Consider the following 16,121-nt stretch of genomic DNA (forward strand, 5'->3'; position numbering starts at 1 on the left):
CAACACTTTCACGGCATGATATGTGGCACGAACTTTTTCATTTCTCACAAATTTCACCTGAAAGTCATACATCTCTGGCTGGAAGTCTTCACTGAAAGAGATGTAGCAGAAGTTTCTTGAACTCCAGCTGCAATGTGAGCAGCCTGCAAGCACAAACTCAATGTAGAATAAACAAAAGCATGAATTAAAGTCTCGAATTCTTGTAAATGATGATGTAGATGTTGACTTTTCAAAGAAGCCTTAGCTGGAACAAAAATGTGCTTTGTCAATTGTTTTAATCTGTTTTCACATTCAAGGGTGCTGGCAGAATTAGATTTGTTTCTGCACATTGTGGTGCAGTAACACTTTCATTATTGAGCACAACAAAACTATACATGTATAAACTTCTGTGATCTTCCCAGGTATAATTAGGTAACCTAAAGTTGCTGTCTTACTGTCACATTTTTTTATTTATTTCAAAAGCAAACCAATTCAGAAAAGATGCACTCAAATCATCCTGATCTCACAGAAAAACACAAAACAGAGATGAAAACTGTTGCCGCTCATATCCACTGGTTATTTTTGTTTCAAAGAAAGATTTCTCAGCAGAACAATCCCTTTTAAGAAAAAAAAAGATGAAATCACTAGTTTATTAATGTTACATTCATTTTCCGAACAAGGCTACAAAAAATACGGAATAACTCAATACTGAAGGAAAAATGATGGAGTTCCCCTGCAATTTGTATTTCTGAAACAAATGCATTAATATGTCTAATTGCTGTATGCAAATGAGTCTGCAGATAAAAGAAAGTGAAACAAAATGTTTTTTTTGTTTCTATAAACTGGCTGGACAAACAATTTAAGAAGGTTGGATAAGAGAAAAATACAGATTGACCAAAAAAAAAAAAAAAAAAAAAAAAAAACAAAAGTCAAAGCTCCAGCAACATGCATTGAAAACAGAAACCCACCGAAGAAATGAAAGACAGAAGGTTCTGGTGGATTAAAGAGAAGCTGTGGATACCTGGATAAAAGTTTTGTTCTGTTATGAGTCACAAATCTTGTTTTGTAACATTCCAAAGAAACACAGAAAGACTGAAACCCCCAGCATTTCTCACAGCTACTGCTCTGCAACAACGTTGGGTTATTCCAGTTTGTTGATGATGAAATGATTTACCCAGATGATAATGTATCTATCTGCTGAGCTAAGAGCGTTAAAGTCGTTCTTCTGGAAGGCAAGTCGACTTAATATAGCCGGCAAAAAGCCCAGATCTCATTTCAACAGAAAATGTCTAATAGTGAAAAAACTGTTTTGTGTGATTTGTCAAAATCAGACAAAAATATTGCAACTACCGCTACCAACAGATATTTCAGTTTCAAAGAGTTACTTTCACAACCACTAAGACATTCAAGATCACTACAATTTTAAGTCTTTGTTAACCAGATGCCAGAGACAGAGCTGGAATGTTTCCACTGGCTGTTTAGAGCAGAGTAGCTGCTGCACACTACTGATCAGCTGGCTGAAAGGAGGCTGCTATCATTCTTTATAGCCTAGAGAAAAAAATAAATTCAGCTGTTTGTTGCTCTTTTAAACAACAAAATGGTAAATGGTAGAATGAGCAGGTATACTTGAACACTACAGATAAGTGGCTGGTAATAAGGTATTTCTAATAAGTCTGTGTATTTTAATAAAATAATAAATACATATCATAAGCTTAATCACAATTGTAATAGTCAACAATATTTAGAATACTTTGTATTAATAATAATACTAATATGTTGTATTATTTTAGCAGTAGTAGGAATAACTCTTGCTTTCCTGTTTTAAATAAAAGCAAAAACACCATGTTGTCCTTTTTGCATGACATTCTTGTGAAGACACTTTGATACAATAAAGTGTATTTTGGTATTTTGGGTTTTAGCTCAAAGAGATTGAGCTAAAATAATGTTTCACATTAGCGAAATATATTCTTTACAGAATAAAAGTTGTTAGAAAAGCCAAGAGAGCTGAAACAAAACACAAACTTCTTACTCTGATATTTATTGGTTTCAGTTGATTCCTTTCATCAACATTGATTAATTCTGCTTTGTTTTTCATTTACTTAATCCAGAATGTCACTTTTAAACCTGTCGAATAAAATAGTTTTATTTCATATCTGCGACTCATTTTCAACAACAAATTAAAACAACAACTCTTTTGAAATGGTCTGTGTGTGTGCTTTGTTTGCTGCTCATCAGTTGACAGGACGCAGCGGTCCAGTCACCTGGACAGAACCGGTCAGTTGATATCAAACGTTCAGGAGACAGAATCCTCCCTGAAGCAAGCGGCGAGTAAACTCCAAACTATCAAAGTAAAGTTTCATCTTTTTCCTGCCAAGGCGTTAAAACGTGCAGCTCCATCCTTTCAACCTCTCTAGTCTGAAGAAACTGATCACAAAAATCAAAACGGTTGAATCTCTGTCCGGTTTCACACAGACTAACACCACTATCATACGCAGGCATGCAAACATCACAGTTTCTCGAAGCAGAGTTTTTCTTGCAAATTAAAGCCTTATTTATCTAAAAACATACTTCTCGTAGCCGATTGGTGGCTTGATTGACCACCGGCTCAGTTACGACTCCCGCATGAAGTTAAGATGGTGAATAGAAGCTGCATGTTTCTCTTCAGTCAGTTTAAACGTGGTTCAGAAAGTGGAGTAGGGAGCCAGCTGGAGGAGTTGGATTTCATTTTTAAATACTGAAAATGATTTTGGCTAAAGATATAAAATAGATAATCATTCTGACGAAAAAAAAAATACTGTAACGGACTGTTCTCACTTTAGTCTTTTCTCATCACAGTCCAAAATTTGATCAGCTTGAACATCCCCCTCACACTCCTGTGTCTTCCTCCTCTTCCTCTTCCCCTTCCTCCTCCTCCTGCTGTGGAAGGAGCCGGTACTGCTCGTTGCCCACCGGCAGGAAGGAAGTCCTGGGACGAACCCCGTCTTCCTCACAGGGGGCCGGATGTGAGTTGGAGTCCAGCTGATCGGTGGAGTTGCACTTGGTGTACAGCTCGCGGTGCACCTCGGGGCCGGGGCCCTCCTGGGGGGGGGTGTCGAGGGCGGAGCGGCTTTTCAGCACGGAGTGGATGTAGCCGATGGGCACAGGAAGGCTGGCGAACACGATGAGTATGACGATCATAGCCAGGGCCCAGCCTGGGTACGCCAGCGTCATCTCAGAGGCCTGGAAAGACAAACGGCACACAGGAGGATGAAGAAGATTGCACTGGAGTTAATACTAAGCTAAAAAAAAATGGGAAAAGTTGATTAAAATCCCTCCATCTAATACATTTACAACAGAAAGAGTGACATATTTGAAGTGCTTATTCCTGTTATTTCTCATTATCATACCTTATGAAGAATACAAACGCAACATTCAGTTTCTCAGAAAATTAGATAACAGGCTTTTAAAACAGAGATGTCATATTACAGTCTCAGCACATTAACAGCAAAAACAGTCGAGTTGACAGTCGTTTCTATTGGAACAAGCTCCGATAGGATGGTAAGTGACGTGAGGCTGTATCCATGAACATTAATGCAGCAAAATAGAAAAGTGTGGGAGATTTAGGAGATAGTCAACAGTGCAGACAAGCTGAAGGACGATTTTACAGCAACCTGGGCTTCCATTACACCTCAGCAGTGCCATAGGCTGATTTTCTACACACCCAACCAAATATTGACTGAAAATACTGTTGATCTGTTAAGACTTTTCAGCAGATGAACTTCTCTGCATTTGGAATCTGTTTTTTTTTTTTTTTTTACTTTGTAATTTTCTACTTTATCTGAATCCAGTGTTCATATTAGAAATATAACAGAAATAAAATCTATCAACTATATCTCTGTATGTACTGAATTTAGACAATATATTAAGTTTGTTTCAAACAGAAATGAACAGCATTATGTTTAATCCAGATATATTCAGTTAAAGTAGCTAAAACATATTTTCCATGAAGCAATGAGACAAATGGTCTGGGGTGACATCTGTTTCCAGGTCTAAATCTGACTGAGCTGGATTTCACTTTTACATAGACCGAGTCAAAGGTCACCATGACCCCACCGTGAGCTAAGCATGCAGAGAAAGCCTTCAATAACCTCTCTCACGTTTCTCATTTCTTTACATTTTTTAACAGAACATGACTGGTATTCTGGGTTATAATTGTTAAAAAACAAATGTAATTTTAGCCTTAAATATTTTCTAATATGTCTGATTGAAAAGGCAAATCTTACTGCGGTCTGATTCCAGGCAGTGTACGTGGGTCCCTTGAAAACCATTCGAAGTAAACTGGCAGCAAGGAGACCAACCATTGCCAGCAGACACACGTATTTCCAGAGATATTTGTACACCACTGGGGGGCGCCATTTGAGCATGAGTTCAATATCGTCCAGGAAACTGCAGACAGAAAACATTTCACCCAAGGTGGTATTTCTGTTCAAGTTAGGCAAGATGATCATGAAAAAAGATATACAAAGATTTTATCCAAGTATTTTTGCAACCAAATACCGTCTCTTACCGATCAGTGCCATAAACCCATGCCACACTGATTGTTTCAAAAATCACAACAATAACAAGTGGCAGGGTTGCAGAGTAGTCGTCAAACATCATCACAAAATAATTGCCAGATCGCTGGGTGAACAATAATCCGATTATGAACCCCAAGGCACAGCTGAACACTGAAAAGCAAGAAGAAAAAAAAACACAATAAGAGAAACATAACTAAACTATCTGAGCACAAAAAATATATATTTAATACAATATTTATTTGCTTATATTGTTTAATTTGCTGGTATTTTATGTTTATATGTACCGCTACTGAAAATATACAATCATTCAACCTTTTTAGATTTTGTCACATTACAACCACAAACCTCAACGTATTTTATTACATAGATTAAATTTAAAAGACCAACACAAAGTGCATAAATGTAAAGTGGTAGAAATGTAATGTGTATGTGGTAGCTTTCCACAAATAAAAATCTGGAAAGTCTGGAGTGCATTCGTTTTTAAACTCCTTTACTCTCAATTGCCCCAAATAAGTATGATGATGATGATGATGTCACAGAAAAGTAACAAACCCGGTAATAAAGAAGCAGAACCCTTTCAATGCAACCCAACTAAACACTGTCTAAAATAGAGAAACTATGCTTTCACAGACCTGACACCAATAAGACACAAGACTTGAAAATATCATCTTATTTTTACTTCACAATCAAAAGTGTATAAGTCCAATGAAATACAAACAAATATGTGGTTATAATGACATAAAATGTGGAAAAGTTCAACTGGAACCTCACACATTTTGCTGGAAAGGCCTGTATTTTTAAATAACGTTCAACAATTCGTTACAATCCCTGCATGGCTCCCTGTGCACACTGAGTGTTTGGGGACGTGTTGCGGTACCGGTGAGGAGGGTCCGATGGCGGCCCAGCAGTTTAAAGTTGTCCATGAGAGGCGTGAGGATCCCCTGCATGGTCCCGAACATGGTGCTCAGGCCCAGGTTGAGGAGCATCAGGAAGAACAGCGTGGACCAGAAGGGGCTGGCCGGGAAGAGGGCCATGACTTCAGTGAATGCTATGAATGCCAGGCCCGTCCCCTCAACGCCCTGCAGACACAAAGAGGAGGCTGAAACTGTACACATTATGCTGATTATTCCTCCTACAGCTCTTCGTTTGACTCGGCAGATTTTTTACACAACATAAACACAGGGAGATCGCATGATCTCCTCTGTTTCTGTAAAAGCATATTGTATCGGTAGCACAAGCATGTTCTTATAGCTCCTATTTCTCATCCATGGGTGCAATAAAAATAATGTCTATCTTTACCGCTTTATTTCAACGCACATTTATGTGTTTCTATTATTACATCTGATCTACATCAAGCCAAGATAGGAGAACTGTATGAACTATTGACTGATAAGAGTTACTATATGTACATTTACCTACCATATTTCATATGCTATTTTAAGTTAATTTGTTATAAAATCGGGTATATAAGACATTTAATATGCATGTTATAACAGCATATTATTACAGAAGACAAAACCTCAGTAAATTTTGCAATGGCTCACTTTATGCAGCAATTTTATTTCCCGATTTTGATTTGTTGATTTGTTCATTCATAAGTATTTTTTAAATTTAATGATAAACTAAATGTTATTTTTTACCAAATTGGTAAACAGATGGATTTATTATCACTTTTTTTATACTTCTAAGAATGTTTAACGGAACTGGAAAGGTTTTTGTGTTTTGCCTGCTTTCATTTTTCTCTAATTATTTTATGCTATATGTTTATATTTATATCATAAGGTTAAACTACACAACACAACAATAGAGACCAAGTTTGGGCCTGTTCTCTGTCTGTTTTTTTTTAACATCTATAAACCTTTTAGAAGTTGTATAAACATATTTTCATCTGAAAAATGTTAACTGGATCTGGTTTCACCTGTATATGGAGACTGGAGATAGTTTTCTTTCTTATTATTTATAATAATTGTTCATGCTTCTGTGTTGTCAAAGCAGACATAGAAATAGACCAAAGAAGTAAAATATTCCCATCTGGTTCATTTTCTCTGCTTCTGATTGCATTGCCATGAGGTCAGATAGTAGCGCACAAAAGTTCATCAGCACCCTCACAAATTTTCAAAGCAGCATATTTATTTTTGAGTTTTTGAGTTGAGTTTATTCATTCTGAGCGTTACCTTGTTCATCTCCTCCTCCAAATTGCAGTTAGTGAGCTGAGGACCCAGCGTGGAGCCGAGCTCATGGTACCACTGTCTGTATTCAGATAAAGACACGGAGCTCGGATCCGTAACGTTGAACGAAGGCCACCAGCGGTGGCTGGATCCGTTAGAGGACATAAGATTTAACACACCAAGATTTCTGGAAGAGGTTGAGATAAAGGAACAAATATAAGGAATGCAGGTTTTATGAGAAGACAATAAAATTGTGAAAGTGAGATTGAAACATTACCCTTAGGTATACATACTCAGCAACGCAACGTAGGGCGATGTTTTTGGCCCGGAAACCCAGCACCACGAAAACCACCAGTGAGGCCAGCACAGATGTCATAAAGTTGATGCCGGAGACCATCAGGGCATCCCTGTGGCAGTTGTTGTGGACCGGATTGTAGGAGGAATATGCGATAACGGAGCCATAGCCCAGACCCAATGCAAAAAACACCTGTGTAGCCGCCTGGCGCCACACCTGTACGTTCCCCCAAATCTCAAGCTGTGAAATATCACAGAAGATCTCATTGAGAAAAACTGCCCTCTTTGATTTGTTAATACAGATTTTCTAGAACTAAACATATCTGGCCTGTTTACTTTGGGATAAAACATATATGTGATTCCATCTATGGCTCCATCCAACAACATCCCTCTGATGAGGAAAATGAAGAGCACCACATAGGGAAAAACTGAGGAGAAGTACATCACCTAAGGTGAGAAGAAACATAGAAAGATTTATTTCCAAGAATATTACTTTTCTCTCAAAGCATCCAGATTTAACCAACCAGTGCTCACAATGAAAATATGTCCCTGAAAGTTTTACAGTTCCTTAAAACACTTAGTGATGATGTACGGATTGTTGAGGTTGGTTTTCTCTCACCCTTGCGGAGGACTTGATGCCCTTGATCATAGCCAGCGATACGATCGCCCAAGCAGCCAGTAAGCATCCCGTCATGATGGGGTTAAACTCTCCAGATTCCTCTATCGAATTGGTGATGTTCAGCGCTTTCCTGAACCAGAAATACTGCGTTGGAGAGCTACTCGCACATTCCTTTACTGTTCATTGAAGACAGACAACAGTTTAGATGCTTACATGACATGTTTGATTAAACGTCTCTGTTACGCTCGTACCTGTTTCATTGGTGCCTGCATCAATCGGGCACTGTTCCCACGGCAAAGGATACTGGAAGGAATTTCCCAAGTAGAAAATACTCCATGCAATGATGACATTATAGTAAAGAGCTACATAAAAACAGACCTGAGGAAGAAGAAAAATGGCTTAAATTATGACTGTGAACTTGAGAATGATTAATACACTGTGGAAAAAGTCTGCTAGACTGTTAGGAAGAAAGTGGTCCTAAAAGGGCTTTTCGCGATTTTCAAACAAAAGTTAATTTAAAATCTTTCTTTAGATTTTGACTGTTGTTTTAGTAACTCAACATTTGGTATCAGATGCATTTATGGAAATGCTCTGTTATGCTCTGTTTCAGCATAACAGAGCAATAATTCAGGTGCAACATAAGAGGTAAAGCAACGTTTCAAATCGACTTAGCAAAGAACCAAACATTTTGTACCTTCATCCCAGCAGAATAACACAGATGTGATCTATTTAATTAAGTCTATCAAAGTATCAGACAAAACAGTGTTTGCACATGTAAATAAATATTCCCAAGCAGGTATTAAAACTTCAAGAGGTTAACAAAAAATAATAATTTGTTATCTGTTATGGATACTTTTTCTACCTTGACATTTTTTTTTATAATTACCGCATTTTTCGGACTATAAGCCGCTACTTTTTACCCACGCTTTGAACCACGCGTCTTGTAGCACGGTGCGACTTTTCTGTGGATTTTTCTTCAACCACCAGGGGGCGCTTTAGCAGGAAGTGAATAATTTTAACTCAAAATTGGAAATCAAAGAAGAAAGTGCTAATTTTCATTTAGAACAAGTACAAGCTAGCAGCAGACACGACGGATAAATGTTTTCAAACTCACCCCCTCATCATGGAAACAACACGAAGAAGCTCATATGACGTCGCTTTTAAGTTGAAGGCTAAAGATCTGGTAGGAAATAGCTCGGTGTGAACGAATCCATGGTTTGTTGTTGGAGACGTCCTTGCTGCTGCGTCCTTGTGGAAAACCGAGAGCGGCGGAGATACCAGCCGGTGCGGCTTATATATATGTATGTTTCCAGTTTAAAAAAAAAAAAAAAAACTTTGTAGATGCGCCTTATAGTGAGGTGTGCTCTATAGTCGGTACCCTATAGTCGGTAAATACGGTACCCGTTGCCTTTAAAGGCATACATTACATCAAAGTTACTACTGTTAATCACAAAGAGGTGGGAGATCCTAGTTCCTGTTGTGAAGGCAGCAAAACAATCTTTTATCCTAATTTTTGCTATGAACAAATGAACTGAAACGAGACTGAAATATGTACAAACTCAGTGATCAACGAGTCCAATCAAAAAAGAATAAATGTGCATTAGCCAAGCATTTCACTGAGCTGCCGTACTGCTGGACATTTTACCAGTGAGGTTCTGTCCTCCTTGCTGGTAGAAAGTGAATGACTTTATGTCTCCAGCGCTGTGGTGGGGGGTCATGTGTCTCTAAAGGCTGTTCTCCCTGGAGCCAGACATTCGTGGAGTATTGTCAGAAAAGGTCAGCGACGTGAACAAATAGACGGATAAGTGGGAAAGTTTTACGCTGTGTGTTTACGAGTCTATGAACTGAACTAATGACTGACTTTGGTTTTAAGGTCAGTGGTGCAGAGAATTAATTGTTTCATTTAAATCCATTCAAAACAAAGCACTTCCTGCAGAAAAATGCCAACGTTTTACATGTACATTCATTGTTTAACTAGAACAGACCTTTTTAAATTGGAGCCTTTTTTATTTTTTATTAATTAGGATTAGGATTTTTAATTTTAAAAACGTTGTGACTTAAACTAGAATGTCTTGTCAAAATAAACACCATGTTGTGACCATCAACCAGTTTTCATCACCAGTCTGAGCAAAGCAGACTGGTGATTCCTCACGCTCTGTTGTGACATGTTTGATGGTTTTCTTGAACATCTGAGGTCAAACCATAAAATCTAAATGAGATCAAGATTCAGGCTTTGACCAGAACTTTCCATTCCTTGACTCCCAGTCTGTCGTTGGTGGGCTTATTGGTATGTTTTGGGTCATGGTCCTCCTGTAGGATCCAGTTCTGCTTCATATTTTAACAGATAGCCTCATATTGTCCTCAATATTTGACACACATTGTGGAGGTAACCAGGTCCTGCTGCAACAAAGCATCCCAAACCATGATAATTCCACCTCCATGCTTGCATGTCATTGTTTCCAAATCCATATATACAACATTACAGGAAAAATATTTAAATAGGGGAACCTTAATGTCATTGAGAAGCAATTAAAATATTTCTGTGTTGAGACACAAAGCAAATATAATCTACTGGATTGAAAATGAGATAAAAAGCAAATGAATATAATTGATTTCTATTTAAAAAGAAAAAATTATCGTAAAAATGTTACATACTACTATCTATTCTCTTTGGGCTGTGAGGTTGCCTTGTCTTGTCTGCAGAGAAAAGTGTTACACAAGAGTCTGACAGCAAAAAGCAACAGCGATTTGCTCTGCTCTCAAGTTACAGCATGAAATGAAGTCACTACCATCTCTAAGTATATACACACTACCTCTACTGATCAAAAGAGAGTTAGTTCAAAGACCGTGGGACAAAAGAAACACTAGAGGCTACTCAGCAGAAGACACAGGAATCTGCAGATTATTTAATCAGACCAATCTCGGCCCTTCCCTTTAAATATTATTATTACCGATTAATAATCCTTTAACTAACACATGCAAACAGCAAGTACAGTAAGCGGGATTTTTCAGCTACCACATGACTTTTACATGCCTCAACCTAAAGGAGCAACACTCACCACACAGCTGGAGTACCCAATCCCCACCAGCTTCGGGGAGATGTGCTTCCATACGCCAATGCTTCCCTGTCGAATACTCTGGCCAGCTGCCAGCTCCATAAAAAACAGGGGGACTCCCACAATCAGTAAAAGAAAAACATACAAAAGCATGAAGGCCCCTGGAAGAATTGAAAGAAGAAAGATGTTTCCTTTTCATTTAACAACAAGATTAAATGTTGAAATGTCTTAAAGGTTTGACTCCAGAGTACTTTCTTTATTGAAAGACGTTTACCTCCTCCATTTTGGTGGCAAAGGTATGGAAACCTCCAGACGTTCCCCAAGCCCACGCTGAAGCCGACCTGAGCCAACACATACTGGATTTTAGAATCCCAGGCTGGTCGATCTTCTTCATTTGGCTCTGTTGGGTCAGGACTGGTTGCAAGCTGGACCTCAGACTGGCCCTCTCCCAACCAGGTACTCTCCTCACTGGAATCCAGAGCGGGCTTCTCCATCTAACCAAAAACAAAGAAAGCAGAGTGATAAATCTGAAGGATATCAGTCCAGTTTAGGTAAAATACAACACCCTCCACATGTAATGGGATACCAAGCGAAGATGTCTAAAAAGTCTTGAAATAATTTAGTCTGATCTGATCTTGATGTCCAAAGATTTGAGCTTATCTTAGTAAAGATCTCCAGAGTTATTCAGAAATGAATCAGATCCATTCACTGTAAAGAAATACATCATCAGTACTTGTGCCAACTAGTCCAAGCCTGATCAACCTGGTAAATTTAGCTCAAGATAACGTCGATGGCTCTTGGTGTCAAAGTCCGCGACGCCAAATATACAGCTTATGTTTGACTTGTGTGGGAAGCATGCCAGGAAAAAGTTTGAACCCTCCAAAAACAATATTGGAGTTTGTCAGTGAACCTATAGACGAGGACGTTCTGAAACTTTGCGTTCCTGGAGAGCTCAGTTTAAAGTGCAGCTACTTGAGGCAGCAAAAAAAATAAATAAATACAGAGAGAAGAAACATCTTGACCTTGAAGCACGTAAGACCGAAATGCTTTTGAATATCAACTTAATGTGCAAGAATAGAAAAAATAATTTTACTCAGTCAGATTTTCTCTGACACAACATGTATCACAAGGTTCATGTATCACATGATTGATAATAAACATCTACCTTTTAATTATCGTTTTGTATACTGTACACAGGGTGCCTCTTCGTCAGGTCTCCTTAAAAAATAGATTTTATCTAAAGGGACTTCATGGTCAAATAATGATTAAATAAAAAACATTTATTAAATGTCAAACTTGAAATATTTAAATATGCCATATATTAAATTATCGGTTTCCAGAGCCTTTTTGTTCCTCATTGATCAAAACCTGGTTTCACTTTCGGGGCAAAAGTTATCGTAAAAATTCTGAGTGTGGTTTAATCTATTTTACTCCAAATACATGCAACACCACTGCCATATGTAAGTTTTATTAAAAATATGTTTTTCTTTTACATATTTGTTAAAACTATCACTATGTCGTGACAGCATAATATGAGACGGGTAATCTGAAAAAAATAAATAAATGAAGCTCCTCTGCCTTCTCTTATGGTTCTGCAGTTACCTGAACAAATTCACTGCTCTGTTAGAAACAGCCAATCACAATCAGGGGGAGGGGTTTAGCGCTGCCAATCATTCTTTTTTATCGTGTTTATCAAACCACACCACTGAAATGTAGTCAAAAAACCTATAACCTGAAATTTAGTAGATTTAAACTAGAGACAGGCACAAACCTCAAAGTCAGCTTTAAAGCCTAATTAAATGTAAAGAATATCACATGCAGCAGCTCACTTATGAGCGGCTGAATCTCCCTGCTGAACGTCCGCAGCTCCAGTCAGCTCAGATGAGCCGGCCTGGTCCAAAACGGATTAACACGACTCAAACCGTCTTCGGGATTTCTGAGCCAGATGGTTGACAAGCCCCCTTTGTCGGTATCAACAAGTCAGAATGGAAAATTACAAGAGGCGTCTGACCCAGAAAGCCTGTTGAAGACACACAGCCAGATAGGGCAGGTGTGTTCAGAAATAAATACACACAGGCAGAGGAGAGCGAGACAAAAATATGCATATACGAGTAGAGAGGAGGGGACGCTAGGCTAAGAGCAGCCATTCACTGAGTGGGAGCAGGAGGAGAAAGTCTGTTGGGAGGTGTTGGCTTTGTATTGGTTGGGACTGTGGGTGGTGTTGAGGTGCACGAGAAGGCCATGAAGTAGGAGAAGCTGGGCAAAACGGGGAAGAAAAGCTGTGGTTGATTAATATCGAAACTTAAAACTCATAAGGCTGGGACCTAAAAGTTAAGGTTCAAGATGTAATTCTGTACAAGTTACAAGGATTATCTCTTGCAGTTCCCATAGTTAGTTACATTTGTTACAGTTGGAGTAAAATAAAATATGTAATGCACTAAACTAAAAACTGAGATAAGGTGTTATTTGAAGTAGGGGTGCACTGATTTATCGGAGCCAATTTTTTAATTTTGGGAGATCGGCGATCGGCCGGTTTTACATATGAAGCCAATCTTATCCACCGATTGTATCTAGCTTGGCAAAGGTCTAAGAATCAACCACTGTCCTCTTTTGCTCTCCGGTGACAAAGGTTTGCGTGACAGACCGGCCCACCAAGTTATGACTGGACATTTATCATTAACAATAGTGACCCCACTGTTGCCAACTCAACAACTTTCTTGCTATATTGAGCATCATATCAAACAAACAAAAAAAATCGTATCGGCCAAAATCGGAATCAGCAAGTTAAGCTTTTTAAAAGATCGGTGATCAGCCAGAAAGCTGCAATCGGTGCAGCCCTAATTTGAATCAGTACTCATGTTTTTATCATTCTTAAGTTTTCATACAGATGTTCAAAAATACAAATTTGTGATTCTGCTTGTAAAAATAATTCAGACTGACTGGTCACTGAAAAATATAATAAAGTGTTGATCTAAGTTAATGTAAATGATGATGATATACCTGGTTCAGTGTCAAAACTAAACGTCCAGTTTGAACTCAACAAACCTCTAAACCTGCAATCCTAGACCATGAATGTAAAGCAAAACAACTAGAGCGTTTTTGGTCTCTTTTCTATTCTTGGCTAACCCTAAATTACACTTTTCCCATGGGTCTGTTTCCCCCTGCACACCCACCCATCCCTCACCCACAGAGTCACACAAGCTTTCACAAATAGTGCTGGTATATTTCTGTTTCTGGTCAAGTGGGAGCTTTCTGTGGGTGTAGGTAGAAAACAGGTGACCACAACCCTGAGCCTAATCCAACCTACAGAACTCAAGCTGTCAAAACCTTCCTATCAGCAGACACTGAGTTGTTTTGGGACGCTTCTCTTAAGCATCAATATGACAATGACAAGAAAAGCAGCTTTATGGATGTTAGATCTCTGTCCCGACGACCCACACTTCCCTAAATTTACACTGTAAATAAACATGTACTTTACAAAGAACAAAGTGTCTCAGGGGAACCTATACGCATAAATATTCTTTAAATCAAAAACATCTGGCTGATTTTGATTAAAGGACAAACTTGGGGCTGGGGGTTGCGCCAATCCTCAAGGTTTATGTCAGCTTAAGATATTCAGTTGTTTTTGTCTTTTCATGGTAGTAATAACTGCAGCATGGAAATATCCAGGTCTTCTATAAACCCCCTTGATATGCAGCACCTGGAAGAACACTTCCTAACTTTTTAACTTTTTCATGTTTTGTCATGTTGTGACCACAAACTTCAATGTATTCTTGCAAATATTTGGAAATATAGAGCATCCCATGGAGCGTACTTGTAAAATGGTACATGTCTTTCATTTTTTTAACCAATCAAAATCTTAAAAGCACAGTGTGTCTTTGAATGCAGCTCTATTGAGTCAACGCTTCGTAGAACCACATTTTACTACAATTACAGCTTGTCTATTGAGGTCTCTACTGTTTCATTGTAACTCTTGCTGTATGTTAGTGTTGCTGGAAAGTGAACCTCCACCATGTTTAGGTAGACAATAATGTCTTTCCCACAACTTTCTCCCTTATTTGTCGTCTATGTTCGCTGGTCTTCAAGCTGCTGTTTGTTCACTAATGTCTTCTACAAATCAAAACATCTGTATTTATAATGAGATTAAATTACACACATAAGTGTCCTCTATTTAACAACCAGGGACTTCTGGAGACTCTCTGAGCTGGCATTTTAAAACTGTTAAAAATTATGTATTCCTTTATTTGTGTTGATCTTTAATGTAAAATACTTTTACATCTGTGGAGTTAACATAGGCTGAAAGGTTTTGCACAGCTTAAATACTTCTGCCAGGTGTTGTAGATACTGCATACAGTTCTTTGTGTCATGATTAGAGTCATACCGATTGATTTTCCCCCTTGTCCCTATTTGAGGACTTGGGCTAAAAGCAAACTAAGCAGTCCCACTTATCAAAACATCGGCTAACTGAGCGTAGTGCATACGTTAAGCTTACTTTCAAGTCAGCCGAGGAGAGATAAACAAGCAAATCTGCAATGTCAGTGAAGCATTAAGTCATTTTAGCACACAAAAGAAATGTCAGAAGCCGATATCTATTTTAAAAGTGCAGAATAAAAACTACATTGTAAACAATATATTGTTGATTGAGGTGCGAAGCATGAAGCACAATCTTTATTTATCAATTCCTTAAAAAAGTTCCTGCATGTATTAAACCAACGGAATATACAGTATGTATAATGCATATAAGATCCTCTTTCCCTGAACATTGCATAACACAGCTGTCAACATGAATGCACACACAACATCCCCCACCTACATTTTTCACTATTGCTCGTTGAAAATCCCTTCACCTGCTGCACATATTACCGTAAATAATAAAAATGCATATTTAATCTTCTTCACATTTTTATTTTTAAATGTCTAAAAGTAACAACCCTGATTAAAAATAATAAAGATGAAGTTTTAGTAACAGATGTTAGCCTGAATTTCGGGGTATTTTCAATCAAATCAATATGCAGGACGTTATAGTAGTTTGATTATATCAACTAGAGAACCCCCGAGCAGACAGTGCAGTAAATAGACAGAAACAGTGCAAAAAATAGGCTCTGTTTTAACATAAAACTTAGACGCGACTTCCTGTATTTGACTTGGCTGCAGCTGCAGACAGCTGCGTTTTTAAACATGCCAAAAAACATTTTTAGCACTTGGACAGTTTGCATAAAATGCACAGAAACTATTATCTATAGGGAGGCAGAGGCGCAAAAAGTGGGTATGCAGCGTATGCAACGCATAGGGGCGCAGCACCAGAGCGGGGCGCCAAAACCCCGTCTGGAGGGAAAGTAAACCACAGAGTTTACCTCCCATAGCTTAACTGATGGAAGAGTTAACAAACTGTAAGTTAAGTGAGCAATGATGACATTTTACTTTGAAAAACTGGGCTTAGGAGAGTGTG

At 38.4% G+C, this 16,121-nt stretch overlaps 1 protein-coding gene across 2 annotated transcripts in view; it reads right to left on the bottom strand.

Annotated features, from left to right (window-relative positions):
* Nucleotides 1–430: 430 nt before the first annotated feature.
* slc6a16a (solute carrier family 6 member 16a) overlaps nucleotides 431–16,121 on the bottom strand; it is a 24,358-nt gene continuing 8,667 nt past the window's right edge. Inside the window, exons 1-12 of one of the 2 annotated variants that reach the window (XM_015039275.1) lie at nucleotides 12,502–12,729; nucleotides 10,947–11,166; nucleotides 10,676–10,833; nucleotides 7,868–7,994; nucleotides 7,617–7,792; nucleotides 7,334–7,444; nucleotides 6,997–7,238; nucleotides 6,710–6,890; nucleotides 5,413–5,614; nucleotides 4,526–4,685; nucleotides 4,242–4,404; nucleotides 431–3,198 (exon numbers count right to left, since the gene is read on the bottom strand). In XM_015039275.1, the coding sequence (XP_014894761.1) occupies nucleotides 2,845–3,198; nucleotides 4,242–4,404; nucleotides 4,526–4,685; nucleotides 5,413–5,614; nucleotides 6,710–6,890; nucleotides 6,997–7,238; nucleotides 7,334–7,444; nucleotides 7,617–7,792; nucleotides 7,868–7,994; nucleotides 10,676–10,833; nucleotides 10,947–11,166 (2,094 nt within the window). In that variant the 5' untranslated portion in view covers nucleotides 12,502–12,729 and the 3' untranslated portion in view covers nucleotides 431–2,844. Of the gene's footprint in view, nucleotides 3,199–4,241; nucleotides 4,405–4,525; nucleotides 4,686–5,412; nucleotides 5,615–6,709; nucleotides 6,891–6,996; nucleotides 7,239–7,333; nucleotides 7,445–7,616; nucleotides 7,793–7,867; nucleotides 7,995–10,675; nucleotides 10,834–10,946; nucleotides 11,167–12,501; nucleotides 12,730–16,121 lie in introns of those variants that run through there. The other variant, XM_015039274.1, reaches the window with a different exon arrangement.

This window comes from Poecilia latipinna, unplaced genomic scaffold, assembly GCF_001443285.1.
Source record: "Poecilia latipinna isolate Pla-1442-1.1 unplaced genomic scaffold, P_latipinna-1.0 Scaffold466, whole genome shotgun sequence".
Taxonomy (NCBI): domain Eukaryota; kingdom Metazoa; phylum Chordata; class Actinopteri; order Cyprinodontiformes; family Poeciliidae; genus Poecilia; species Poecilia latipinna.